The sequence below is a fragment of the Penicillium canescens genome (genome assembly GCF_028828765.1).
Source record: "Penicillium canescens strain IBT 15451 chromosome Unknown utg000001l_segment0_segment0, whole genome shotgun sequence".
In the NCBI taxonomy this organism is placed as follows: domain Eukaryota; kingdom Fungi; phylum Ascomycota; class Eurotiomycetes; order Eurotiales; family Aspergillaceae; genus Penicillium; species Penicillium canescens.
The window spans coordinates 788,978-816,797 of NW_026703963.1; the positions used below are offsets into that span (position 1 = coordinate 788,978).

Genomic DNA, 27,820 nt, shown 5'->3' on the forward strand with positions numbered 1-27,820 from the left:
CACCGGTAGGGCCTAAGCGTACGCGGACTAAAGCTGCATAACGACGAGCTCTCCATATGCACTGTAACCCTCCCAGGAGGGATGCGCGGCATGTTACCTATCGGAAAGTAAAAATACAAACCCACTAGTACTGTATGCCGTCCAAAATAGCTCACTAGAATGGTAATTGTGGCTAGGTTGCTCGGCAGAGCAGGCCCCCCTTCTGTTTGCTTTGTTTGCAGAACGGACATTCTAGAAACACCGTAGCTTGTACAAGCTTAATACAAAGGCTATTTATGGGCTGTTATATACGACTGTATCAGGATACTGCCAAGATCAAGGGAGAGGGGCAGAGTAAACTATAATAGGCATAGTGAGTTTTAGGTTGACGTTCCGAAAAGAACCTCTGTGTTCAAGTGGTGAATCTGATTTCGACCCCTGCTGTACAGCCGTGCTCGTACAAGATCAATTTTTCGCCATTTCAATTTTAGTGTACATCATTTCGCTGGTACAATTTTCCCACTCTGTTGAGATTCAGTCAGGCCTCTCGACATGGTAGGCTTAAGTATCGCTCGCTTGTAAGGCAGAAATGATGATTGATAGGAGTGACACGATAGAGCTAAGTTGTTATATAGGAATGTAATGCCATCAAGGCCGACCGCTCGATTCGGTGGGAAGACACGTCCCGGGTTATTTAGGGAAAGCGGGTGTTTAGAAAGCCAACGGGATGTCTGTATTCAAGAAGCGAAATAAAAGTGTTAGCTCAACAAAATATGTGTGAATACGGTGAATCGGTTGATGATACCTAAGAAAAGCAAATATCATGATTCTAGCCCGTGCTATCGTTTGCAATCAACGAGTCGAGGAGACCCGAAGTTATACTAAGCATATGGCCACCGCTAATATCCCTAGTGAATTTGTTGCTATCACCTAAGGCTATTGTGGGATCAACTGTGTACTTTATGTCGGCTTCAAACTCGATTATGTTGAGCTCCGGCTAGAGCAGCTGTGGTTGAAGTTGTGACTGTTACCGTTCGTGTTAGATCCACTGTATGATACCCCCGTTGTCTTCTCCCTGTGGCTTGCTCCTTTGCTTCTTGTTCGTGTCTAGGGGTTGCTATATCCGCTTCCGCCTATTCTTGCTGCTTTTGGGCCGACCATGCCTATTATAGGGGCCGTAGTTACAGACTTTCTGAGACTTTTCATATATCAAGCACGGATTCTCTCTGGTACATCGGCTTTTCATTTGTCGGCATGTATCATAGGCGGAGAGGATCGGACTAGATATCTTAGAGTCCTTGTTCCGCCCTACTGGTCTGGTTCTAGGTTCGGTTGTGGTTTCCGCTTGGCCTTTCTTGAATGGAGAGTGACTAAGTTGCTGAGCTGACATGGTTAGGGGCCGTAAAGCATGTCGTAATAAGAGATGCAGTCCTCTAGGAGTCCTCGGCCTTTTTCCTTACATCCTCTGCAATGGCGGCTTACACCACGAAGTCCACTATAAACAAGCTAGGAAGGCCTGCCAAAATGAATGTAGTATCGGGAACACGCCCTATTTTGAGTCACACGCTACTGCAAGCCACCATGGTTTGCGCAGGAGAGATCTAAGGCGTTTATACTCGACTGTAATTTATAGAATATTGCCCCTGTAGCCTTAGTCGAGCACCATTCCGCTAGCGCTTGGGTGTTTGCATATCTGGAATAACTGGGTACGAGTATAACTCTTGCTGAGACTAGTAGCTGGGAAAAGGACGGATAATCTTGAATATGTAAGTACTAGCTAACTGCACAAAATAAACAAAAGCCTCCTAGCCGCTCAGGTACATACTCCGTAGATATAATGCAGGATATCTTTCCTACTGGGGGCTGTTCCTCGAGTGCATACTTTTGAACACAATATACGCGCAAAGACCGTCAAAAGGGGGAAACGGGCACGACAAAAACAACCGTAAGTACCTTATTGGCCATCAAACAAAAATGCAATCTCACGCCAAGACGGAAAAAATTCAGGAACCGAAATTTGACCAAGTGGCACCCTACAGGGGTCAATTGAGGTGGTAAGGAACGTGTCCAAACTATTAAGTTGTGTGCCGGGTACGGGACGGATGTTTTCATTTTAGCCCGACCCTCCGCCGAAGTTGACTTTATCTGAAAATCTGGCTTATTGTCACGTCTTCTACCTGCTCCGGACTAATGCAATTTCTTCAAGGCCGAATTCCTATCTACCTACTTAATTAACTACATAAAACTCCCCATTAGGTATTTAATTTTCTTGGGTGCCAAGGCATCCTCAGGAGTATCTATGCCATCCAGCCACAGACCCACGAATGGGAAGACCTTTTTCACGACGCATGTGCGCAACGGTGCTGTGGAGTGACCAGGGACCCTTTTTATCCTTCCTTGGCCCGCGGAGCCAAGAAAAGCCTGGTTACTTGTTTCTCGTACTTTCTAGTAGGTCAAATTTGTGTTTAGGAGGGGCTAAAAAAAGGTCCGCTCAATTTGTATTCCCTGTTCCCAATTCTTTTAATACAATTTATTAAGGGGGCACTAGACACTTATATCTTCCTACCAAAATGGTTGATGAATCGAGCTAACTAGATCGACATAGGCTGAACAAGCACAATTAGTTCATTGCAAAGTTTATTGGAGCCCTATGAACAACACAATCCCTTTACCGACGTTAGTACCGGTACTGGGTAAGCGCAAAGTTAATTAAGCTATTGGCACCACGACTTGATACCCGGGCTCACATTCTAAGGGATATCTTAAAGTTGTTTCGTATAATATGCCGCGAGTGGTATCATTAGTTCTTAATCTTTTCTCAATCCCTTGAAAGAAGCCGCATTACAGGTTTCACGTACGTAATATCACCTATTCTGCCTATTTTTGTACCTAGTTTAGTTTGCTTGTTTTTTTCATAAGCTTAGCTCTCCGTGCTCTTTAGTACCGGACATGAATACTTCAGCTCTATGACATTGTCTAAAGGATCACGGAACGCATCAATCCAAATCTAAGCTGGGCACACGGCTCAGCTTCATTTTTTTTTTTTTTTCACGAAGTCTAATCTAGAAATTGGAAAGCAAAAACGAAGTGGTAAATTCAAATTCCACCGAAAAGGGCATAGCTTCGCCAAGATAGAGTAACATGAAGGGTGGTGTGCTTACTCCTCCTTAGAACCTCACTTTTGTTTTCCTGTTTACCGGCCTTTGTCACGTGTTACGCACGACTGCCCGGTCGTCGCTATGTTAGAAGATTCCTGGGTTATACTTGCCTGAATGCTTCCTTGCTTCTAACGTCAACCATCTGTCACTCAACCGTACCATTGCCTAACAGGCCTTATACGGGCTAACTCCTTTTGAGCGTATCGAGGAGTGATGCCAGGTAGAGCGCCAAGCTAACCAATTTCGAAGTACAGGTCTATTCGTAGTGTTGTCAGGTTTAATCAAGTTGTACGTGTCACCAAGCGTTCCGTACAGTAGACACAAGTAACAATGGATGATTGAACACGAACAACTAAACTAGATACGTGAATGAATGTCCTTATATATCCTGAGCCCTTCTTGAGTAGAATAGTAGAAAGTAGAATAGTAGATTTGGCTTGGCGAAATCTATTCATCGACTGTCGACATTTCTACCACTTGCATAATCACGTGGTTGCAGTCTCATTGGTTATTGATACAATGAGATGGCGAGAGGAAGGCCAATTGGCCTCTTGGCGCGCAGAGTCTGTCCATCATGTATAGCTACATATGGACTGGATAAAGTCTGCCGGGTGGGATCGCTCAGGGTAGATCATGCTCTTGCTTACTGAGCATGATCACGTTTTCTCTTTTCCTGTAAGGTTCTGCACGTGATCTGATGACAGATTGATCGGTTGGCTCTCGGTGGCCCATCAGTAAGTTGCTGCCCCGTAATCGATTGGTGCCTGGTAGGTCCGTAACACCAGCAATGAATTCCAGTCACATTTACTTTGCTTCTTCGCGCTATATTTTGCAATTAGATTCGACAATAGCTTTTGCCGACCCCGATTTCCCATCTGCAAATCGCAGTCCTCGTCAATGCACACATGAGACTGCCACACGAAAGGGTAACTTGTCAAGGACTAGGGCTCCGATCGCTGAGGGCAAATTATGGATGACCCAAGCGAACTGCAGGCACTTACTGAGATCATGACAGTTTTCCAAATATATTGTTAGAAGTTATCGTTGGACCCGCAGAAATCCACCTCAATGTTAATTTCAAATCAGTCCTACCGCGCCCCAAAGAACGCCGCAACGGCCCACTTTTCTCCCTCTGCGCGATGGCGGAGCGCAGGCCTCAGTCAACAACTTTAATCCAATTCGAAGACAGAAATAGGACAACGATTTGCTCGGTAGCAATCGACTCGTCAGGCCTACTGCTTCATCTATTCAAAATACGCAGTACAAGGCAGCAAAATAACATGTTGACTCCTTCGCACGACGATGTGATAAGATTGCATCGCAAGGCTTTCGGCCCCCCAACGCGACTTGCGCCGGTTCTTCTTGGTTACGCAGTCATGATCTCCCTACGGCCAGGATATGCCAGGGTAAAGGAGGCTATGTATGTGAACCCCTAAGTGGATGCAAACTCACCGCTTCTAAAATAACGTATCGTGATCCAAGCATTAATAGAAGTTCTCCTCCAGACACAACACTTTTCTTCATGCCGATCAAGTCCTCTTTATGTGATCCGGCCCCCATTTCCCCAAGGCTAACGATAATCACAAATTACAGCTGAAAAGTAAGCAGTGATAGGTTAATTAACGTTCTTTCTCCGTTTTGGGAGTGTTTCTTCCCTCGCTCTGCCATCAGCCACAATTGTTCACCATGCTTTCCGTGGACGAACACAACTCTGAATCTCAACATCCGAGTCCTTGGCAAGACGAATCAGATAAAGGCTAATGAGTCTTCCAATTCTGATTATGGCCACTCAGGGAGCCGGTTTTACTCAGGGCGGTTTAGCAAAAGACCTGAGGCTTTTGACACTTCGGCAGGAGCTTCGCGGAAGACGTCTTTTATTGGAGAAGTGCGACATTATTTTAAAATCGCGCTTTGCAGCGTTGGTCTTGGATTGGCAGTTTTACTAGGTGGTTGCGATAGTGTGATTGTCACCACGCCGTCTCTTAGCTAGCCGATCAATTAGAGAAGGCGAGGTGGGATGGTCCGTCGTGGCTGTAGAAATGAAATAGAGGAGAAATGCTGCTCGAGAACCTTTTATAGACCAGCAAGTCACACCAAGGCTGCTGACTACACTCATAACCCCTCGGTCTGTTTTTCAACAGGGTTGAATAGTTCAGGAAACAGTTATCTCAACTGTTTATGCTCGATCTCACCAGTGGATAAAATATTCAATGTAATCAGGGCAGAGAGCATGTAAAGAACTCTGTTCCTAACCATGATGCGGCTGAAATTGGTAGTGATGAAAATAAGCATTTCATGGCCCGGTAACCTGTCGTGAAACGAGGGCCGCAAGTCATAGTTTGTCGTGTCCGACTCACACAAGCCTCCAGATGACACTAGGCCACAATATGTGGCCATAATTCCTGAATGTTCCGGAGAATGGCTGTTCATTAGGTTACTGTACGTGTCACATACGCCTTTTCATCGAAGGTGTGCTTGATTAAAAAGGATTAGAGATGAAAAGTGCCTCAAATTACACGCAGACTAGTCAGGATGTAGGTTTGAAGATTTGCACACTCAGTGATGTCGACTGCCGCGAGCCTTTTCAAGGTGCCAAAAAGGCAAACTGAAAAGAGGCTTGCAGGCAGCGAGCCGAATAATTATGTACATTTTTCTCAACAGTTGAAAAAAGGAAAGGAAATCCTCCCAGGAAAGACTTCAATCTGTCGGAGGCCAAAAAGGTTGATGTCAGAGACGATCAGAAGTGAGGAGTGTTCAATGCCATCAGGCACAACAGTCCACTGATGAGACCAGCGCAAGGCAAGGTGAGCACCCAGCCACCAAAGATAAAAGCCAGCTGTCTCCAGTTGACAGCGCCCAGGTCATAGTTCATCAGGGCAACACCCATCGAAGCACCAGTCAGACACTGTGTGGTCGAGACAGGCAGACCAAAGTGCGAGGCGAGCAGCACGGTAATGGCGGCACCCAGCTCAGTGGAGAAACCACGAGTGGGAGACATCTGGGTGATCTTGTTGCCTAGTGCACGCACAATATTGAATCCGTAGCACCAGAAGCCAGTACCTAGGAGAAGACCGGCAATGACTAAGAACCAAACAGGCGTGGGAGCCTCGGTGCTAACCTCGCCAGCAAGGTAGGTGCTGTATGTAGCCGCCCAGGGACCAACAGCGTTGGCAACATCGTTCGAACCATGAGCAATGGACATCATCATCGCGGAGACAACCTGGCAGTAGGTCCACAGGTGCTCCACACGATTGTCGTATTTGCTGGCTCGGGCGTGAATAGCGCGGAGGCGCTCGGAGTCGTGAGAGACCACATCGCGTGTGACACCTTGAAGGAGACAGAACTTGGTATAGCCCCAGATTTTGGTAGGAGAGTACCAGGGGAGGTCCCGGACAGGGTCAAGGAAGCGTTCCTCAGGCTCGATGTGCTTTTCCTTGGGCTTGATCTCTGGGCTCGATTCGACAGAGTCAAGGTTGCGCTGGATGTCAGTGGTCTCTCCCATCATCTTAGGCTCAAAGGTGTCCTGAGTCTCTTCAGACTTGGCACCCTTCTTTCCAGCCACCACCTCGCCATAGGAGTCCTGGTAGTAGTCGACGACGACGGCATCGCTCTTGGACGGGAAGTACAACGGGCAGTTGTCCATCAACAGCATAGGTCCAAGAGGCAGATGGTAGAACTTGACGCGAGTGTCACCCCTGCATAGGCGACGTTGAAAGTAGGGCAAGAAGAAGACAACACCGATGAGCAGGCAGCCAAAAAACACGCCCAGCATGATTCCAACACCGCTGCCGACGCTGAAGGTCTCGAAGGGCTCGCTCGGGGCTTCTATCACAATGAAGAGAGCTAGGATGGCTCCAGTGACAGCGAGGTAGATAGGGATCAGGCGCATGGCCCACTTGAAGGGGTCCTGGCGTTCAAGGACGGTGTATTTGACAGAGGCAAAGATGATAGCAGCGAAGCCGGCAGCGATAGCAGGAGCAATACCCCAGGACGCAGCAACCTGCGACACACTACCTTTGGTCCATTCCCAGTGGATGTCAGTCTGCGCAGCGAATCCAACGCCGACGAGGGCACCGACAATAGTCTGCGTGGTTGACACTGGGAAGCCTATGTAGTTCGCAAGCGTCAACCAGGCGGCACTGCCAAACTCGGCACAGCCCATAGCGAGCATGAGAGTCCCAGGATTACCCTTGAAGCGGGAGATGTCGATGATGCCATCCTTGATCGTATCCGTCACACGTTGACCAAGAGCCACCGCACCGACAAATTCAGTACAAGCGGCAAGAATACCGGCTTGCCACATCTCCAGGGTGCGAGCAGCCACCGAGGTAGCATAGGAGTTGGCGACATCGTTGGCTCCATTACCAAGGGCACTCGCCACAAAGGCAATGGAGATAAGGGCGAGGATCCAGTCGTACTTGGCTGTGACTGCAGGAATCATACTGGCGATGACGAGCCTGGAGAGGCTGTGCGAAAAAAGAGATAGGTTAAAGTGAACGCGCAAGTGCAAAGGAGAAAAGAGTGAGAAAGTACGAGCAGGCTCATGACAAGAGACTCATATATTGACGTGTTGCCATGGCCTGGCCGGCCCCAAGATCATGTATAGAACGTTCCATGTAGTGACGGGAAGCCGAAATCCTCTCTCGAACGGCAGCGCTCCCCGGGGCCATCGTGCTCAGCTATTCGATTCACATTGGTTCATGGCTCAGTGTCTTAGGCTGTGATGAGTGGAGTGACGAGGAGCCTCCACCAAGGATTGGCATCTTTGCACTTGGCGCCAAGCACGAATCTCCGATCCGGGACGGGACATCGAGTCGTGGCCAATCACGAGTTCAAATTGTGCACGGGTATGTGACGGCGGGTGGCTGAAAACTTAAGCTTTTTAGGCATTGCGCTCGCAGCTCTATGGGCTTGTCAGTTTTGGTCATGTCAGTGCGTGACTTGGCAGCTCCCGCCAAGATGACAAAACAAGGTCTCACGCTGTCAATCTGTGTCAAAGCGTTGATTTAAAGTTTTCTTGCATGCACACTAGGTTTGTGCCTAGCGTGTTTCAGGGGCAAACATGCCCTGCTACTGCCCATGCGGTTGAAGCGGGACGATAAAAGGAATGCGAAGCATTTCATGGATTTTTCACGTGGGCTTGGCCTTTGCTAAACCCTGCTGCAATATCGAAGCCGTCGTCAATGGCATTGAAGAACCAATGTGTGAATCTGCCGAGACTGCGATCCCGTTGGATCTCCAGTTTGAAATTGCTTGCTACAGGCGATAAGGAGACAGAGACAAGCGGGAGGACCGTGCACCGCAGAGGTACTGAATCGGATGCCTAGCAAACGATATTGAAACTTGCTCCAGGTGATGCGCAGGATGCAATTTTATAGGTTTTCCGAAAGACCTTTTCGGTAACTTTCCCCGGCATTTGACTCCGAATAAGACTTTGATGCCTCTATACGCAGGCACGCGACATGCTTACTTGGTTACTGCTGCTCTGCGGAAACAGAGAAGGAAGAATTATGCCGTACCAGTATTCACCTACGGTTTCGCTCCTTTTTCTTGCGGATAGAATCTGGTTGCATGATTTTAGATTTTACCAGCTGACATCAGAAATACTGAACCTTGCTTTCCTGTCCCGGTTCAAAAGATGAAGCAAATCCCGCCGACCATGGTCGGGAAAATGGACCAAATTCGAACCCACAGGAGCTTAGGAATACCTGTACATGCCATTTCTACCATCTGAAATTTCTGCAAAGTCTCTCTTAGATAATCACAACCATTGCCGGGTCGTATAAAAATATGTGAATTTAGGTTCCACTGTCAGTCAGAATCTTGACCCTTGGATTTTTCGCGCTAGGCGTCTAAGGCCCAAATTTTACATTCAGAATGTTCACTGGCGGACGAGTGCTTGGCTAGCACATCTTTTATGAGTTTGAAATTATCAGCAGGAACCCTTGGTTTTAAATACCGTAGGGGACAAGGGTGGGGAGTTTTATGCCCTTGGATGAGAATAAACACCAGAGAGGTCTTCGATACGAAATACGTGAACTATCATTCCTAACGATTATTCTGTTCTAAGGCCCGATATTAGCACATCGACTTGGTTCTCTTTCCTCAGCGCACCGATCCTTGGGAAGTGGGATGGAGGGTCAATCAGGTTTGGCTGAAGAACAATCGAGATTCAGAATATACAGTGTAGGACTGAAAACTTCTTGCTTATCACTTGATTGCACTAACATGTTTCAAGTTTCGGAATTGGTATCCGAGATAGCAGCAAACCGCAGTTCGCATCTGGCGAGGTACTCCTCAGCCTTGCACTGGAACACGGCGCTCTTTTTGGGATCAAATCTGCCGATGCAATTCGTCAAAATTCGCGCATTTCGAACAGGTTCACGAACCAAATATATCTAGATTTTTAAAGGAAATGGAAACGAACTTTCAAGATACGCTGTCCCTACAAAAATCCCTTTGCAAACTAGGTCTAAAAGAATCAACGGCACTGTGGCCTTGGCATTCCGTCTGAGGGCAGGGCATTTCGTCACCATCACAACATGTCGATAATCCCAAGCAAGAGCAGAGATATTGACCAGAAAACGGAGCTACTGATTTTGGGATTGCTGTAAGTCTGCTGGATTACTGTAGGCATTGTGAAGCTAGGCAGATAAAGTTGTCCCGACCTGGTGCCGAGTACGAGCGACATCAAGACAGTATGACAACGGAGTCAGAAAGATATTCTTGCGTGCAATAGATAATCATGGCAGAATGGCGAACGTCAAATGGACGAAGAAGCCTGGTGTAGAATGTTGTGGAGATTCCGATACTTGTCTTGACTAGGTACATTTACTTTTGATCGTCGATATTTCGGACACCCGCCGAAGTAGGCATCCACTGGCAAGACGCTTCTCTGTCTGTCTCTGGCATGTCCTTTGATTCCCAACACCCGTGTTGAACTATTCATCACCCACAACCGTTCTTCGGGAATGTATTGTGGGGATGCAGTCCAGAGGCGTGGTTTGGTACGTTAGTAAGTGTACATAAAGCCTTCCATTTGCTGAATCAGCTTGCCTCCTCGTGAAGACCTCCTGTTAGCCCTGTAGAACTTCACGAGCAACATGGGGATAATCAGGAGTATCAACCCATTGGCGGTCATGCACGCCCAGATACCAGGTCGATAGAGTGGTGCATCCCGAAGGCGAAATACAAGGCTGCCAATAATGCCACCTAACCCACCAGCACCAACGACTGCTGCTGACGTGAACGCCCGCTTCCATTGGCCACGGACATTATTCGCTTGCCATGCGAGAATGCAGGGGATGTTAGCCTGGCTCATGGCTGTGGCAAGAAAAGCGCCAAAGTAACGGACGCCGGGAGCATGGGCATAGCCGAGAAGTGCGAGACCTAGAGAACAAATCCATCACATTAGCCTTAGTTGATCGCTCATTGAGGTAAAGCAGAGAAGCAATAACCTACCAACGAAGAGACCGCAACAGTTGAGCGCAAGGAGTGGGGAGCGCAGTTGATATCTATCACCGAGCCGGCCTTGCAATAGTATAACCATGCATGCGAAAACGTAAGGGGGAGCAGTGAGACATTGAGACGCCACGATCCCGAAGCCCATGCCCTGGTTCAGGATGATAGGGAGAAACGTTACACTCGCGATTACAGTGATAGTGGCTAAACCGAAAAGGCTAGCATATGCCCAGACTTTGAGATCGAGGCCAGCTCTCAGGTACGTGCCCAGATGAAACCTAGATCATCCAATAGTGTTAGCTCTGCAACTGCAGCCGTGTGTCGGTGGTCTTACGGTTCTGGGACCACATCCCCTCTCTCCTTCTCAATTCTAGCGACCAGGAAATCGACTTCGTGCTCACTCAAGAACTTTGGGAAGCAAGCTTTTGTTTTCTCGGGAAAGTCGACAAGGAAAATGGAGGTGACGCCAGCGACCAAACAGGTGATGGTACCGTAGAGAATGAAAATCCATCGCCAACCAGCAATGCCTGGCAGGACACCAGGCTTGATATTCGGGTTTGCCTCGGTAGGTCCATAATGTTGACCCCACCAGGCAGGTCCGGATCCGTGGGTTTCCAACTGTGAAAAGCCGTAGCCTATAATACCACTGAATCCAGACACAAATGACCCTATGACATAGAAGCCGGCGAAGCGCTCCTGGGTCTCGTACCGTAGATACCAGCAGCTGAGAAAATAAACGCAGCCTAATTTCGGAAATTAATCTAGTCCATAGGGGGAAGAGACCGAGGTACTAACCTGGGAAAAGCCCGGCCTCAAAGGCTCCGAGGATGATGCGGAGAGGAATCAGGTCTGACCAAGTTTTGACGAAGCCAAAGCATATCATGACTATACCCCACAGCAAGCAGATGGAAGATAAGAAAATCCGTGGGCCGACAATTCGGATGAGCACTACACCGATGGGTTGAAATATGGTGTATCCGACGTAAAAAAGCAGAGCGATCAGTGAGTATCGGGTGCCACTCAAGGCGAGGTCGGTACCCATACCCGCAATGTTGGTGACACCCAGGTTGTTCCGGTCTAGCAGTGAGATGCAGTACAGAAATCCAACAATAGGTACAAGGCGCCGATCGACTCGACGGATGATTTTCTTTTGCTCAGCTGGTGTGAAAGCATTGATGCGAGCGTCGAGCTCATCCTGGGTATTCTTGTGGTATAATGCGCCCACACGGCCATCATCTTCAAAGATTGGACCTTTTTCTGTCATCATTGCGAAGAGGGAAAGGGTAACGAGCGAAACTGATAATAAAGTGTTACGAGACCTAGGTACTGGGCGCGATAGTATTCAAAATGACCAGAGCCAGTTCATGATGGACAAGTTGAAGGATGTTTACAAGACACTTTATACTCCGTACAATCCTCTTATTTATCAAAGGTGTGAAAGAAGTCCTATGTGGGATATTCTCTGGGGACGAGGGCGACGCTAATGTCGGATGTTCGGGTGGGGAGTCTGGGGTATTATTTCATTACCTCCAGGATGAGGAATGTGGGGAATGGCATCTCTCGCCAGACACTCCTTGTGACCAATAGAGGTTGTGCAATTGGAAAGGAGAGCACGGAACTAACCCACCAAACATATTGATCGCGTATTCCCTCGGAGGGGGTAGGTATATCGCATCTCTTAAACAACTTTGTATTTCCATCGGGATTCCGTCCTGATGCTGATGCCTTAGGAATTTTGATCTATATATCGCTTGTAGGCATAGTGTTCTGGGTACGGATGTACAGTAGAATTCGAAAACAGTTTACCCCTCACATTCACACTTTGTTTTTCGGCTCGTACCCGAAACGGGCTCAACCCTTATTGGGTTATTATCTACTCGTAGATAAGATTTATTTACGATGTCGCCAAATTGGGCTTAGAGCCGTTTCGGGTACGAGCTAAGAAACAAAGTGTGAGTGTCTGAGGGGTAAAACTGTTTTCGAATTTTGCTTTAAGATATACAAAGGTTTACGATCATAGTGACCCAGGCATTTGGGATTTTGCAGGTCTTCTGGGTACTTTGGCTAGGCTTAGTCGCTGCCTCAAGTGTACGATGGTCGGAGTACCAGCCATCGATTCGTCATCGGGATTCCTTGGAGAGCGTCGCAACAAGTGCTGTCCAAAATGTGGGACTGCCCCTGCAGGGGTAGTTAGTGCTGTCCGAAATGTGGGACTGCCCTACGGGGGTACGTCGCGGAGAGTGAGGCTCATTATTTCGACAATTGTTGGAAGCCGGATGAGGGTTAAATGCTACTTCCTTTGTTTCCCAAACTCTTTCTCATCGTGAAGGTGATTTCCTTCGGTAGTCACGTTTACGATAATCAAGGAACAGATGCAGCGGGGAGCAAGAAGTTTATATCCGGCTTTTCTCTTTGTAGTAATTGGCGGAGCCATGAATTGCCTACTCGGTTCTCTTTCTTGCCCTTCCCGGTTTAGCGCCCCAATACACAAAATGGTCACGTAACCTCTGCTCTGTCGCAGTTGATATGAAAGGACCTACCTACCTTGCCCTGCTGCTCAGTGGCGCGCATACTTGCAATTTTTCGAGCGTTCAGAAAGGCCAGTAAGCGCTGTGACCTTCGCAATCATTTTTTACCCTATGATTGTGTGCCAATAGCGGAGTACGTGTAAAGAGGTTGTTTAGTAGGGGCATTGGCGTAGAAGAAAAGCCTGGGGACGATGTAAGCTGTTTTTCCATTAGAGATGGAATGGAATTCAGGCTCCGTGATTAGCATCCAAGTTTCAGGCGGAGATCCCCATCTTAGCTTTCTTCACCTTTGTTTTCTGTTCTCAGCGCCTTCACTTCTGGAAACCCTCAAATTCATTACAAATCTGCTCGGATTAAATAATGGCGCACCCATCTTTCGTCTCTTTCCGAATGGTATCTATAAATAGGAGATGAGTTGCTCCATCGGATTCGGCCGAGAGACAGAAGCGTGGGTGTTGTCCATTCTATAAGTACCGCAGAGGTATGAAGAAAACTCAGTTATGCCTTCAGATGGTACGTGAGGGGCTTTATGACTAAAGATTCAGGTTGATCGGGGTATTCAAACCTCATTTTTAGAACACGAACGACCCCAGATGGATGATATTAATAAAATTCACTAAGCAACACAACTGCCAATATTAAATGATTAATCGACATCGTTTTGTTTGCAATTCCCAAAGCCACACCAGCAGGCAGAATATATCGTTTCGTCGGCTCCGTAATCTCCAGCTTTTGTACCCAAGCAAGCTTATTTTTCAAGCATGATCACGCTGCGTGGCTTGGAAAGCGAAGCGATCTGATGCGACCGGAGCACCTGTTTTGATGGTTTTGTTCTGTCATCCTGATGTGCACTACCCATGCATTAGGGTTAGACCTGTATCGATATCACGGGATTGGGACCCCACACAACCCCACAACAATCAAACCAATGTGCACGTGCTACAAGAACGATGAAAGTTGATTTGCCCAGAAATTAATGGCTCAACCTTCGATTGGATAACACGCTTAGTGGTTTGATTGGCTAGCATCGTGGCAGGTGCCCACCCATGCGGGTTATCGCATCATCCATCAAACCTAGTCAGCATTCCAGCCCAGGAGAGATTTAGTGGCAAACTCCTACGTTTATTACGAGATTAATTTTCCAAAGGTGCTGATTCAAGATCAAAGCTACCACAGTATGTTATTATACCCGGTTGTCTCCGTCTTCACACACTCGGTTGGAGTTGATGCCACGGTCTTCCTCTTGTCACTACCTCCAAGGGATATGAATCTATAACGCGAAGGAATATTGTTGTCCTTGGGACGAGGATGAATACCCTCCCGGTTGCTGCGACCTTTAGTGGGCTCGCTGTTTTCTTTGTCGTATTGCGGCTTTGCACTCGGTACATGTTAATCCGCAGTGTTGGCAATGATGACTATATGGTTTGCTTATCTCTGGTTTGTCTTCCCTCGGCCACTAAGCTTGCAGAATGCTAATTAAGTAAACCTTACGAAGTTTTTCGCTATAACTGCGTTATTAGTGCTCGTATTTGGTAAGTGCGAGTTGGATTTCCTTCCCACACAAGTACAACCAAGTACAACGATTGATAACCATAAATCAGAGGTACATTACGGTCTTGGAAAGCCGCAAGAGATCCTTCATCCAAATGAGACAGAAAAACAATTCTTGGTATGTTTGGACACAACATAGCCTGCGCAAGTGAGAGATAGACATGCTAAGTTGCGATATAGTTTTTGTGGTTGAGTATTCCATTATACAACTTGTCATTGACATTCACCAAAGCCTCAATTCTTCTTCTGTACATTCGGATCTTTCCGCTGCCTCGATTTATTCTTATGTCGCGTATCGCGCTAGGCGTCATAAGCACATATGGACTTTGGTGTGTTCTCAGCTCCATCCTGAACTGTATCCCGGTAAATGCATTCTGGGACACCTCAATTCAAGGTCGCTGCATAAAAAGGGAATTTTTATGGTTTTTTAATGCAGGTATAAATATCGTTACCGACCTAGGCATCCTGGTGATGCCTATTCCCGTTTTGTCTCACCTGCAACTTTCTTGGAAACGAAAGTTTGGCCTCATTTTAATCTTCGCTGCAGGCGGTTTGTATGTTTAATATGTATCTTCAACCTTATCGTGTACTAACCAGGAAGATAGCGCCTGCATTACAAGCATAATCCGCCTCAAGGCAGTGGCCATAGCAACCAATTCCACTGATTTGACAAGTCGGTCATCTCGATACGACCCACTATAGAGACTAATCGTCTTTATCAGGATCCCTAGCTCCGATTGCAACTTGGTCTTACGTGGAGATGAACATGGGAATCATCTGCTCTTGTCTCCCGCCGTTGCATCCGTTATTCAGACGTACACTTCCATGGCTTCTTTTTCCGAGTCGCCTATGCTGCGGCAGTAACGATCGATCCGATGAATCCTGAATGAGCTGCGCTGTAACGGGTACTGCTGGACAGGGAACGTAAATCAGAATTACAAGGGCAGGCTTTTGCGGGATATCGAAATTTGCCAGAGTTGGCCCTACCTCTTCATGGGCTGGCAAGTTCAACTCTGTTGGAATTCAGAGGGAACATGTTATTTCTTGAGGAAACCCAGGAGGTTATATGTACAACGCGAACTCCAAGTTGATTTCTGATCAACTTACTTCTTCGTATGGACTGTCTAGTTCGGGTTCTATTCCCGATGGCGAGGTTTTATTCCTGATGGCGAGGCTTTATTCCTGATCTGCTTCAGCCTCACATCACATTAGTCACTGCAGATGCGTCCCATGACCCGCATGGACTGGAAACCGGACCGCACATAGGACATACTTCATCTTGTTGATTTTTGGCAGGCTCGATTCAAAAGACCCTCCGGTGACCAGCAACCAAGAGAGGTAGGATTTTTGGCAACCAAAGCTACCGGAGCTAGCACTCCTTTGAGACCTTTATTGTGAACTGGTAAGAGGGGCAACGCATATACATTTACACTTCGAGTCATGATTGGGTAGTATACATGTAGGGACAGTAATACATTTTCAGTACTTCAGCATGGCCCATGGCGCGTTCAGCTTATTGTTATTTCTCCTTCTCCAGAGGCCTGTGGCAACCAACTTGATCGACAGCGTAGCGTAGGCGCAGTGGTCGAAGCAGTGAATGGACAGTGAGTACATTCAGTTCGGCAGTTCAGAACACTTAGAACGCGTACGAACACAGGTAAATAATACTGTCCGAATTCTGAATTGGCTGACCGCTCCTTTGTATAACTGTTTAATAAGTTATATCTCCCACACAGATACTAAAATTGGAAACCGTCTTCTTCGAGGATTTTGCCCTGATCAAAGTCGGTGGCTTTCTACAGAAGTTCTAGCTTCGCCAGAAGTGTTCTGGCTGGATTCTTCTTCCAATATCACTACCCGCTTAGTGATGACATTTCGCTTAGTACGAACAAGTTGTAAATGTCGTATTGACGTCATAGAAGCTGCAAGTTCTGATGTACCACTGATATCCTGAGCGAATCCCTTTCGTGAACGGTACCAGCCTATTTCACGAATTTCATATTGAGATCGATCAAACATCGGACAAATTCTATCATACTGAGCATCGGTATACATAGATGCTTAATCTCCCGCTGGAGCAGTTTCTTTCTACGAATCCAATCGCAACCTCGACGAAATATCTCTAAACCTATTAGTTGCCCCGCATGTCGTTATTATGTTAATAACACCGTCGTTTATCAATCGCTCGTCTACGATCGACAACCCGTCGCTGCCATTATATATCATTCCTGTCTATGTGTTCTCTATTTGTTTGGCAGCATTTGTTATTTTAAATAGGCTTCGCCGTTATCGCTCCTCGCGTCGTGGGATACCTATAAATACGGCCCCTAACGTGCAAAAACGTCGTGTGACAGATATTACCAAGTCACTACTTAACACAATACCGATCGTCAAATTTCGCGATCCCCACAATTGCAAGGGATGTAGGCTAGAGGAGGATCTAGAGACGGGCACTCTTACTCAAGATTTTCGTGAGAGGAAAGATGTAAGGGCGCTTGCTCATCAAAAGGCGCGGTCGATAACCTAAAGTGATAAAAGTGAATAGGAACATGGCGCAAACCATCTTCATGTGAATTAGGAACCCTCGAGTAGGGTTTTCTCTTTCGGTTTCTCCTACGGTCCCCCGAATACTGTTTGTCCTATATGCACAGAACGCTTTAGGCATGCTCAGGATTTGAGGCAACTGCCATGTAGTCATTAGTTTCATCCGGGTTGTGTTGATCCGTGGCTCTTGGATAGGTCAAGTACCTGCCCTTTGTGCCGCAGTGACCTCAATAGTGTAACCAATCCTGGCTGATACTACAGAATCTTGGTCAGTGTAGTTTTTATTCTATATCTTCGACCGGAGGCTGCGTCATATCGACATGGTTATTCCTCTCCACACACATATTGACATTGCTAATGAGTGAACAAGTTGTGACGTGGCTGTTTGATACTTGTTTCGTTGGTTGGCACGTAAATTGACGTGGGAGATTGGGTTGAATGGGCGCTATATTCACTATCATTTCCCACCCTCAACTTGATATACCGGTGCCTCGGTCTACCAGTAATTTGTGTGATCTTGGCATACAATTTTCTTAAACAAGCTTACTTGGACGTGTAAATCATGGGTAAATCATGGGTAAATCATGGGTAAATCATGGGTGATTCAAAGACCTACTTTATCTACAGTAACACTGAACAGAATCCGATAACATTAGAGAAGAAATCAGATGATCAAGAAAGCCGGATCCGAAGTCCATTTCAGGAGTACCGTACCTCTTATAAGCTCTGATAGAAGCTGAGGTTTGTATTTACACATGCAAATTGGCCTGATCTACTTCATTGACCATGCCGTAACGGGCGAGAGAACCAAACGTCTGGGGTTGAGTAAGAAAACACATAATTTGCAGTACTGAACACGATGTCAATGCCAGAAATGGCCTGGATTTCAACAAACATGAGGTTTTATTTATATAGGTATCTGGTTAGATAATTGAGCTTGATCAAGATCAGGAGATGATAGTGAACAGCACCAAAAGATTTGGGTTACAATGTAAATATTGGTTTGTAGAATTCGAGAACTATGAAATGTCCATCTCCATCTGCTAAGAAGATTCAAAGGAGCTTACGGTGATGTCTCAGCTTTGAAAGTTGCCTCCTTCGCTTCCAATTCATCTAAGGTAGGCTTTCTTGCCTACACGCGGTGCCTGAACGTTATTAGCATCAAACAATTCAGCAGCACGATTTGAAAGAAAACTAACGCAGGATTATACGCATGAATGTATGGGTCCTTCAGCTCTATGCGCACTTTAGCTAGGAACACCTGCACCTCCTCCTCGGTCTACGGTTCCGGCTCCCCGAAGTGGATGAGAAGCCACATCGCCTAACCTTCTAGAGCAGCGTTCTAGTGGGCATCCTAGAGGTGTCCGACCTCCTTTAGTAACTTATCCTTAGGCCAAGGTTCTAAGAGGATCTTGTACTTTTCCTCGTGCAGTTCCACGAATCCGGTCTTCTTAATTGTGCTACGGATCGTTTCATGGATGTTAAGCGACCGTCCAGCTCGCTCGGCGCATCTAATAAACATAGGACCCCACTCCCATAGCTAGGGTACCGTCATCGCTAGAGACTCGCACGTCAAATTCTATCTACTCGATCTAATCACCGGGTTCGAGGGCGCTATAGCGAGAGTAAACATATATAAGCGTTTCGTGACACAAAATATTGAGTAATAAGGACTAAAACTTACTCGTAAGCCTATTTGTATAACTAGTCCCATCCCTTAGGTGCAAAGGCGCTATACATTAGGCGTATATAGATAAAGTCAAACGAGTCTCTCTATGTCCACTCGCGGAGCACGTCATCCACTTCGAACACGTAGTTTGGAGGCATCTATGACACTGGCGGGGGGAAAATATCCACGCCGCGGACGGTAGCTAGCCGGTGTCAGCCCAGAATAGAAGGAGTTATCTCGCGAAATATAATACCTAACGGATAGCGATCGGCAACGTCACTAAGGACTCGTTAATGGTTTTCTTGAATATATTGCTTATCGGATTACATTGCCCAACTCCCTTGACCAGTTCCGATGTCCAGAATATGCTACATCGTGATATTACGTTTAAGTGAGTGTCGCCTTAGGAAGTTCACCTTAGGTGAATCGCCGATAGGGAGGCGGAAAAGAGGATTCGGCTGGTTGAAATCTAGAACAAAAAACACCATATGGCTGAGTTTATTATAATCACAGACCTTCTATTAGTGAGACATGAAAGATATGAGGGTGAGATGCGATTTACCCAATCTCAAACGCCTCAAATTGCTGCTCATTAAAAGGTCCCCTAAGCATCGTTACTCCATGTATACACAAACCAATGCTTCGTAATGCTTCGTAACTAACCAGTAATCATCTTCTTTTGTGGCCTGGTATCTACTTCTTAGGTTAGAATCAGGAAACGACCTTGTGCTAGATTAGACTGAACTTCGGCCGTTTTCTAACCGTCCCCTCGCGATCGAGGACGCAATAGAGGTGGTCTCTCTGAACACGTACTAGATAAGAATACGACAGTAGGTATGCTGTAGTTGGTTGCACTCACGACTGAGAATCCTGTGGGTCTGTGCTAAAGCCAGTAGCTATAGAGTAGAAGTCCGGGTCCTAGTTGAGACACGAGAATGAATGACCGCATCAGAACATGAAACACTACTTACCACTGCGATTGGCTCCATATCCTCAGTCGTGGTCGTGATGATTTCCCAAAGACTTAGGTGAAATCTATCGACGTCAGAGCAATTTGAGAAAATGGCTGGGCAAAAATTGGAGGCGGGGAAAGTGGGATTTTGGGGCGGAGTGTGACCAACTCACGCCTGTACTAGGTACTAACAAAGAAAAAGAAAAAAAGTACCAGGCGGGGAAGGCGGGGCCTACTAGTGATTGGCCAGGTGTTGACCTTTCCAACAGTCCCAGAACCCAACGCGATCTGGCATGGTTTTACAGATCGCGGCGCCTGCATCGGATATTTCGCATGCGCTATGCACCAAAGCGAGAAGATCTATGGCAAGGATGCAGAGGCTTTTCGACCAGAGCGGTGGCACGCGTCCCTGGGATGCGCGGAACTACCTAGGGCTTTTTGCGATTTCAAATATGTGGGTGCAAGTGACGGAGCGAATACCCTATTCTCCTTGACCGGGTTGAGAGGATTTCCCCTGTAATGTTTATGAGCACCCTGCCATGGTCATGCTTCGCAGGCATTCTTAGTGGTACTGTAAAGCTGATGTCTAATGTGTGGTGCTTATTTTGGATGCGTAACAGCAATACAGCTTCTCGCGATTTAGTCATTTGTATTATGTCTTTCCACGATACGACGGACAGACAAGCAGTCCAACACAACCCACATTAAAGCGAGGCTGGGAAACAACGTCCACGGTTCCCTGTGATGGAAGCGTAGGCAGTTCTTGGAAGTTCGCGTTGGGTTGTTAATAGATCATATAGTCAAATAGGAATTGTCGAAGAATAAATAGCCTTCTGTGTCTCAAATAAACAAGTGAGATTTGATCGTCGCCCAAGGTTCCTTAATCGACTCAGTATCATTGTGTCCCAACATGGCTCTATCTCGCTGTCTCGTGAGTGTTGATGTGGTGAGATGTGGTGAGATGTGTGTTGTAAATGTATATTCAATCTGTAAAAGTGGGTCTATGTTCAAGGAGTGCTCCCACTATAGAACGACTGTGGGAAACAGAACTACAGTAGCACAGAAATGTTCTTAGCTGCCAACTGTCCTCTTTACTTTGGTAATAAGGCAGAGTGACAATTCTGAACAAGGAAAAAAAGGTTTGAACGGGGAATCTACGCGGTGATTAAATTGTTACGAATTACCTATATCTTGAAAGAAATCTAATTACGTGTGATTTTCACGAAACATTCAAAATTGAAATGCATCTTGTTCGTGTGCATCCTTAGTGTCCACTGTGGCTCTGTTAGCCCAATCAAGTCTTATTCAAAATGGTTACATGTTGCTAGGAGCCGCAAAATTGTTGAGCGTTAACGATTCAGACAGTGATGCTAAATAGCGTCTTGGCGGAATAAACCCTTACTTTTCTGCCGAGCGGTGTAATGTGACCAACGAACCTCTCTGGATACTCTCCTATTCGAATATCAACCTCGGGAGAAATACGGCTGCCATTCAGCCAGTGGGAGAACCAACTTCTTCCGTTATCATCTGCACCACAGTGCCAGCTCTCCGAGTATTGAATGATCAAAGCATTCATGTAGGAGCAGAATCAACCAGCCCAAAAGACGACAGAAATGGTTGGCGTTCCCCGCAGTACAGGATGTTTACAATGCATAAATCGCAGGGTCAAGGTAAGCGCTGATACATCACATTGTAAACCATCTTCGCGGCCTCCGTCATGCGTGTACCTCAAGGAAGAGAGAATTAGGACTAAAGAAGATTGAAGTGCGATGAAACTCGACCAGAATGCCTGAAATGTATCAATCGGGGCACAAGATGCCCAGGCTATGATCGGCGCCTTACAATACGGAACCAAACCGAATCCGTTACTCGAAAGTACGGCCAATACTCAATGGACGAAGGTCTCGCTCCTAATTTGGCGGTAGAGGCGATCAATATCCAAACAAAAGAATCCTTTGAAAGATGGCTGGATTATCATTTCCCAAGCTACGTCGCCTCCTTCAATTCCCGCGTGGATGTTAGTTGGATGGACTTTGTACGTGGCAAGTGGTCATCATTTCCCCAAGCGCTGATCTGGGGCGTCCGCGCCTTAATTTGTTTACGCATGGGAGCGGCAGAGGGCAACAGGGAAGCTGTAATGTGCGCTCGTCATATGTACAGTCGAGGCATAAAACATTTGGCCTGTCTTTTACGAACACCAGCCGTGCTATCGGACGAAACTCTTGCGGCCGCGATTTTGCTCGGTGGTTATGAGGTCCTCGATGGTAGCACTGACCGTTCGTGGATTATTCATTCTCAAGGCATCCGTCACCTTTTCTGCGCTCGTGGCCCTTCAGCACATGCAAGCGGCATGGGTCGAACTCTCATGCTTTGCTGGCGACCTTACATCGTCGCAGATGCCTTTATAAATGCAATGCCCTGTTTCCTAGGGGATTCTGAGTGGACACAGATATCAATGAGCAAAGAGGTTGCTAAGGCAGAGGATGAGCAAGAAAAAGGAAGCCCTTTGGGCCAGACAATGGATTATGCATTTAATGAAGTCGCCAAATGCCCTGGGTACTTGGCGACGACCAAGAATATTGTGTCATCCCGCACAAATGTTGACTTGGCTATGCTAAGGCGTCTAATAGACTGCATTTTCCAATCAAAAGGAAATCTCGAGCATTGTCACGGCATGCTGGGAGAAATTAACCCGCCAGCATCTTTTGTTGGAGTGATCCCATCGATGTATGCAACAACCCTGGTGCAGGGGTCTCGCAATGGAATCAGCTCTGCTATTGCACTGCTCAACCAGCTGATGACGGTGCTTCAGTCTTATCTAGAGAGGACAACCAGAAGTGTTATGATTGCAAGCCCTGTTGATAAACCAGAGCAGGATCCGTGGCGTCTTGCCGCAGAAAATCAATCTCTCGAACCCAATACGAGCCAATCGCCTCGTTTAAAGGAACTAGAAGATCCAGATCTGAGTACATACGCTATTGGAGATCTGTTGGACAAATTCTCGTTAACGATGGGCATGGGTAGTCTATCACCAGATGCATGTGGCTGCCCACAATTCTCGGCGCATAAAGCCTAAACCATTTGGCCCGCTTCCATTGAGGGAGAGAATTGATCTTGAAATTTTGTATGTGTATCTGGCTTACGTATAGCATGATATGAGTCGTCTGCTTTATGCCCCCTGAAACGGCCAGGAATCTTTGGCAAATTATGTAAATCAGTTAATAACTTTGATCCTTTAGTACGCTTATATCCGCGTTAGCCAACAGTAGGTTTAGGATCGCTAACTTATTAGAACATATGTCCCATCTAAGATGCTGTTTTAAGGTTGCCGAGACCCTACCTTCACTTGGGTTCCGCATCATTAGATATCTTCATGTGCTCAAGGACGAAGCCGAATTTAGGAAGATAATTAGACCAGATAATGGTCGATAGTCGCGGGGAATCTCCTGATAAAATGTGGCTCAAATCTGCTCACGAGTCCAGGACCGCCAGACTGGTTTTGGCTAGTTTTCAGTCTGAGCACAAACCATGGGAAAAGTTGCGCTTCAGTCGCAGATCTGACCAGGACCGTGTGCCGGAATGACAAGGCTGCCATGCTACTTTAAGCCCCGCTCTGTTCACGTGAAGATTGACGAAAAGCAGTTACCCTTACAACATCCACTTAAAATCCGTACCGTTGAAGATTCTATGAGAGCAAAGTGGTGAACATGATTTCGATCCATCCTGTAGAGCCACAATCGGTCGGTCACATTGACCAAGATATCGGAACAAGCTAAATGTATATTCACTAGTATGCATTCAGGGCAAATAAGATGAAGCGGAGCTTATACAGGATAAGAGTAGTGATTGATTGAAGAGAAAAACATTCAATCGAGGGCAGGTTGAAATACCCTCGAGTCAATATGTTTAATACGCTGATACTCGGTGGTTACAACACCAGAGTTGCAAATTATCCCAGAATTACAAACAATAACAAAGTAATGTTGGTCCTCATGTGACCCACGCATTGCTAGCGGTAAGTAACCGCTCCATGCTCTGACAAACCATTTCTAATTTGATCAAGGTATGCGTTTAGGTCAGTTTATGGCTGCGTCCGCGACGCCTGGAGAGATATCACAGTTGCAACCTGAATGTGGCGACTTCAAACGCGCGCAGGGCGATATTGACTTTGCCATCTCTGATTTCAAGCAGCTCCTCGTCGTCCTCCAAGATATTGCACTTCCATGCATTCGTGACTGGCAAGGTAGTCTTGATTATACCACTTGCAGACCCTCCCAGACTCTCAAAAATACGGATCATGATACTTTGGCCTTTCCGGCTTTCGAAGTCACCCAACGAGACATCCTCATCATCTTCCCCACGTTTGACAGCATCAAGGATTAGTGATTTGTTGCCGATTAGGTCGATGTCATCCAACGATGTTGAGCCTGATGAGCCTAGTCCCACAATCATAGTCATCGGGTTGTTGAAGTTATATCCAGCGCGCACGGTTCTAAAGTCCAAAGGACCCTGGTGGGGGAAAATCGCATAGCGGATATGATGGAGACCTGCTAGAACATTAGCGAAATGAAATTGTATGCTGACAATTATGTTGCTAGCTACTAACCCATGTCAGCACAAGCGTCGGGGGCCTTGGGAGAGCGCAGGAGAGACAAGCGCATCAAATGACCACAGGTGGCGAAGCCATATTTGCAGTCGTTCAAAATGGAAACACCGTAGCCATTCTCTGAGAGGTCTGCCCACTTGTGACAACAAACCTCGAATTTGGCCATGTCCCACTGTGTATTGTAATGCGTCGGTCTTTTGGCAATTCCATATTGAGTTTCGTATGAAGCCTCAGTGTTTGTTACGTTGACGTCGAATTCGACTTTCAGAAACTTCATATCCTCGTGCCATTCGACCTCGGTGTTGATTTCGATGCCAGAGGGTTCGCCACCTATAGGAGAATGGAGGCTAATGGTCGATTTCAGCCAGCTCTTTTCGCTTATGATAGTTTTTGTGACGACACTTGCTTTGTACGGGCCCTGCTCAGCAACGGCGGAAGTTTCGCCCTGCAACTCCTTTCGGGAGCTGAGATGGTATACCTCGACATCCCAAGCCTGACGGTACAAAGGCTTGTCATCGAAAATAACAAATTGATTGGCCTTGCCACCGTGGGCGAGCACTTGGCGATCGTCCGAGAGATCAATGAGCGAGATAATTGATCCCTTCTCGATCTCTAGCTTGTATTGCCCATTCGATAGTTGAAAGACGCCTTTTCGAATTTCGGCGACGCTGGCAGCAGACCCAGCTGGCGTTCTCGGAAGCTCTTTGACAGAAGCCACACCAAGGCCTCCCTCGATCACAGCATATCGAGAGGACGAAAGTTGAACCAGTTCTCTGCGTGGCCATGGTAGAGTGTTGAGTGCAATTCTGCCCTGGCTAGAGGAAACGTCATCCGAAAATCCCAGTGCTGAGAGTGCATGTTTGAGCAATCTTTGTCCACTTGCGAATACCTCAGTGTAAAGCTTGTCGGAGTCATCGTAGCACATCCTAATGCAGCTCCCTGGCAGACAGTCATGGAACTGGCATAATAGGATGCGTTCCCAGATGTCGTCAATTTCCATTTTCGGGTATTTGTAGCCGCTGTTCTTGACGCTCGCTAGAGTGGCGACATATTCAATGTCATGGATCATGATCTCTGCCTTTCGGTTATTCCATTTGGTTTTCGCCTGCGTGGTGTAGGTTCCCCTGTGCAACTCAAAATATAGTTCTCCATACCAGGTAACGAATTCAGTGCCATTCGCTGCCTTGCGTTCCAACGTCTCGAAGAACTCATCCACGGACTTGCCGTGGTGAACTCGAGGGAGAAGTCCGACTTTATCGCTCAAGCCCCGAAACCGACGCAGAGTTTCAATTTGCTGGAAAGTCGGACCACCTCCCCCGTCGCCTTTCCCAAATATCAGCAACGACGAAGCATCTTGGTCCAACGATTTATGCTGATCGATGCAGTTGACAAGTTCACTGAACTGAGCATCGGCGTTGTAGGTTTCCGAAGGGGGCATATGACATAATACTTGACTTCCGTCAAGAGCAACCCAGTTGAAAGTTGTGTGCGGAAAATTGTTGATGTTATTCCAACTGAGTTTCTGGGTCACAAAACGATGCATTCCAGCTAGGCGGCATAGCTGCGGAAGCTGGCTGGTATATCCAAAGGTATCTGGAAGCCAAAATGTTTGAGATCGCTTGCCGAACTCTCTTTGAAAGAGACGCTGCCCATAGAGAAATTGACGAATCAAAGATTCGCCGCTGGGCATGTTCGTATCATGCTCTACCCAGCTGCCACCGATAGGCTGGAATGCCCCTTGCTTGACTTTATCCATGACCCTCGCATATACCGACGGGTAATATTGCTTAAGCCACTTGAATTGCTGGGCAGAAGATGCAGTAAAACGATGTTCTGGATAGCGATCCATGAGATCGCACTGATTAGACCAGGACCGTGCCACTTTCCGTTTTGTCTCTTCCCATGGCCATAGCCAGCAAGTATCAATATGGCAGTGCCCAATAGCATAGACGATTGGCTCGGTATCGCTGTCATAAACCCCTTCCTGGTCGACTTTGTCTCCAAGGTACTCGCGGCTTAATTTCCTGGCCTCCTGAATAGCAGTATCGCTTCCGTCGCCGGCCGTAAATACATCAATGATAGTATTGGCAACCTTGAGTGCCTTATGGCGCTCCCATGAGTGTTCAGGGAATTGCCGCGCCGCGTCTAATGTTGTAGGTGGTCAGTTATGCCTGTCAAGGCGCGCAGTGGAATCCATCGCATACCGCTAATGACGGAAAAGTCAAAATACAATGCCCGTGCTTCTTTGTTGACGGCCACAATCTCAGCTTTCTCCAGGGTAAAATATCGGTCGGGATCTGGAGGCTGATTTCTTGCGCCCTTTCCGAGACCAAACATGCCGTTGCACGCCATTTCCAAATAAAATGTGTGTTCCTTGCTGTCCCTAAATTTAGATGGAATGATCCATTCTACCCGCTCTCCTTCTCCACTGAGGCCTTGCAGTGGGTGCCCGTCTTCGCCCCAGATCATACCTTCGTTACTAGCATCCCAATGTAACTCTATGGTCTCTTCATTCTTCAGCTCTGGGGGTACTCGCATTTGCACCTTGAACCAGTGCGTAGACCATCCAGGTCCGAAGGATTGGCCTGCCTCAGTGGGCTGGAACTGCTGCGTTATGGCTTCCTTAAAAGTCGGCCGGGAAAGGTCCGGGGCAGACCACACAGATAGTTTCAATGATGGTTCGCCTGAGTATCTTGCGTTATACAACGATCTGGCCGAAATTGAAGAAGCAAATCAGTCTTTGAAGATAAAGGGGAAGTGACGAGCCTTACGAGAGAATATTTTGCGTCTCATATTGACCAGGCTGAACAAACGTTTCTAAACGATCTCGGTAGATGCTATCGATGTGTTTGCCAACTGGTCGTTCTGAGAACCTCGGATAATTGCTGCCTTGAGCCATCTTCAAGCCTCCTTGCCTCTTTTTGTAGGAAGAAGCGGATGAGTTGAAAATCCCACGTTCCGTCCGTAGTACTAAGAGCGATGGTGGACTTTTGCTTGGGATATCACTGTGGACCACTTCGATGCCGGAATTCAAGAAGCACACTTGGATGTAAATTAATTTTGGATAATGCTTGATTTAAAAGATCCAATAGGTGGAGCTGATTGTTGGCCAATTCCCAAACTCGGCAGAACCGTATCAACAATTACTACGAATGGCTATCGTGTCCTTGCTTATGGTTGGCAAATAATGCCCACTCATCCTGTTGGCCAGTCGGCATATGAACCCAAGCAGGTAGAAACTCAAAATGGGGACACACTGCGCCTTCATGTGATCGATAGGGACTTTGTGGAGTTTATTCTGCTACCCAGTCCTTATTCGGGCAACTATGAGGAGTTGGGAGCCGAATTGTCGGATGAAACGCGGGGAAGAAT

The 27,820-nt window shown here is 47.0% G+C and overlaps 6 protein-coding genes across 6 annotated transcripts; 2 read left to right on the top strand and 4 right to left on the bottom strand.

Annotated features, from left to right (window-relative positions):
- Window positions 1-5,874: 5,874 nt before the first annotated feature.
- On the bottom strand, window positions 5,875-7,578 carry N7446_000311 (inorganic phosphate transporter; the record flags this gene model as incomplete). Its single annotated transcript, XM_058509078.1, has 1 exon — window positions 5,875-7,578. The coding sequence occupies one exon, from the start codon at window positions 7,576-7,578 to the stop codon at window positions 5,875-5,877; it is 1,704 nt and encodes a 567-aa protein (XP_058378057.1).
- Window positions 7,579-10,149: 2,571 nt separating this feature from the next.
- N7446_000312 (uncharacterized protein) lies at window positions 10,150-11,865 on the bottom strand (the record flags this gene model as incomplete). The annotated part of the gene is made up of 4 exons (XM_058509079.1): window positions 10,150-10,526; window positions 10,599-10,876; window positions 10,933-11,341; window positions 11,394-11,865. The coding sequence occupies 4 exons, from the start codon at window positions 11,863-11,865 to the stop codon at window positions 10,150-10,152; spliced, it is 1,536 nt and encodes a 511-aa protein (XP_058378058.1).
- A 2,864-nt stretch (window positions 11,866-14,729) lies between these two features.
- On the top strand, window positions 14,730-15,583 carry N7446_000313 (uncharacterized protein; the record flags this gene model as incomplete). Its single annotated transcript, XM_058509080.1, has 4 exons — window positions 14,730-14,795; window positions 14,858-15,231; window positions 15,283-15,350; window positions 15,400-15,583. Coding segments are annotated over 4 exons (672 nt in total), but the record flags the coding sequence as incomplete, so codon positions are not given.
- Window positions 15,584-19,504: 3,921 nt separating this feature from the next.
- On the bottom strand, window positions 19,505-19,925 carry N7446_000314 (uncharacterized protein; the record flags this gene model as incomplete). The annotated part of the gene is made up of 4 exons (XM_058509081.1): window positions 19,862-19,925; window positions 19,750-19,808; window positions 19,653-19,691; window positions 19,505-19,619 (listed from the first exon to the last, which is right to left on the bottom strand). Exons 1-4 carry the CDS (start codon window positions 19,877-19,879, stop codon window positions 19,505-19,507), a joined length of 231 nt encoding a protein of 76 aa, XP_058378060.1. The 5' UTR covers window positions 19,880-19,925.
- Window positions 19,926-21,733: 1,808 nt separating this feature from the next.
- N7446_000315 (uncharacterized protein) lies at window positions 21,734-22,918 on the top strand (the record flags this gene model as incomplete). The annotated part of the gene is made up of 1 exon (XM_058509082.1): window positions 21,734-22,918. The coding sequence occupies one exon, from the start codon at window positions 21,734-21,736 to the stop codon at window positions 22,916-22,918; it is 1,185 nt and encodes a 394-aa protein (XP_058378061.1).
- Window positions 22,919-23,955: 1,037 nt separating this feature from the next.
- N7446_000316 (alpha-mannosidase) lies at window positions 23,956-27,347 on the bottom strand (the record flags this gene model as incomplete). Its single annotated transcript, XM_058509083.1, has 4 exons — window positions 23,956-24,389; window positions 24,449-26,593; window positions 26,653-27,158; window positions 27,220-27,347. 4 exons carry the CDS (start codon window positions 27,345-27,347, stop codon window positions 23,956-23,958), a joined length of 3,213 nt encoding a protein of 1,070 aa, XP_058378062.1.
- Window positions 27,348-27,820: the final 473 nt, after the last annotated feature.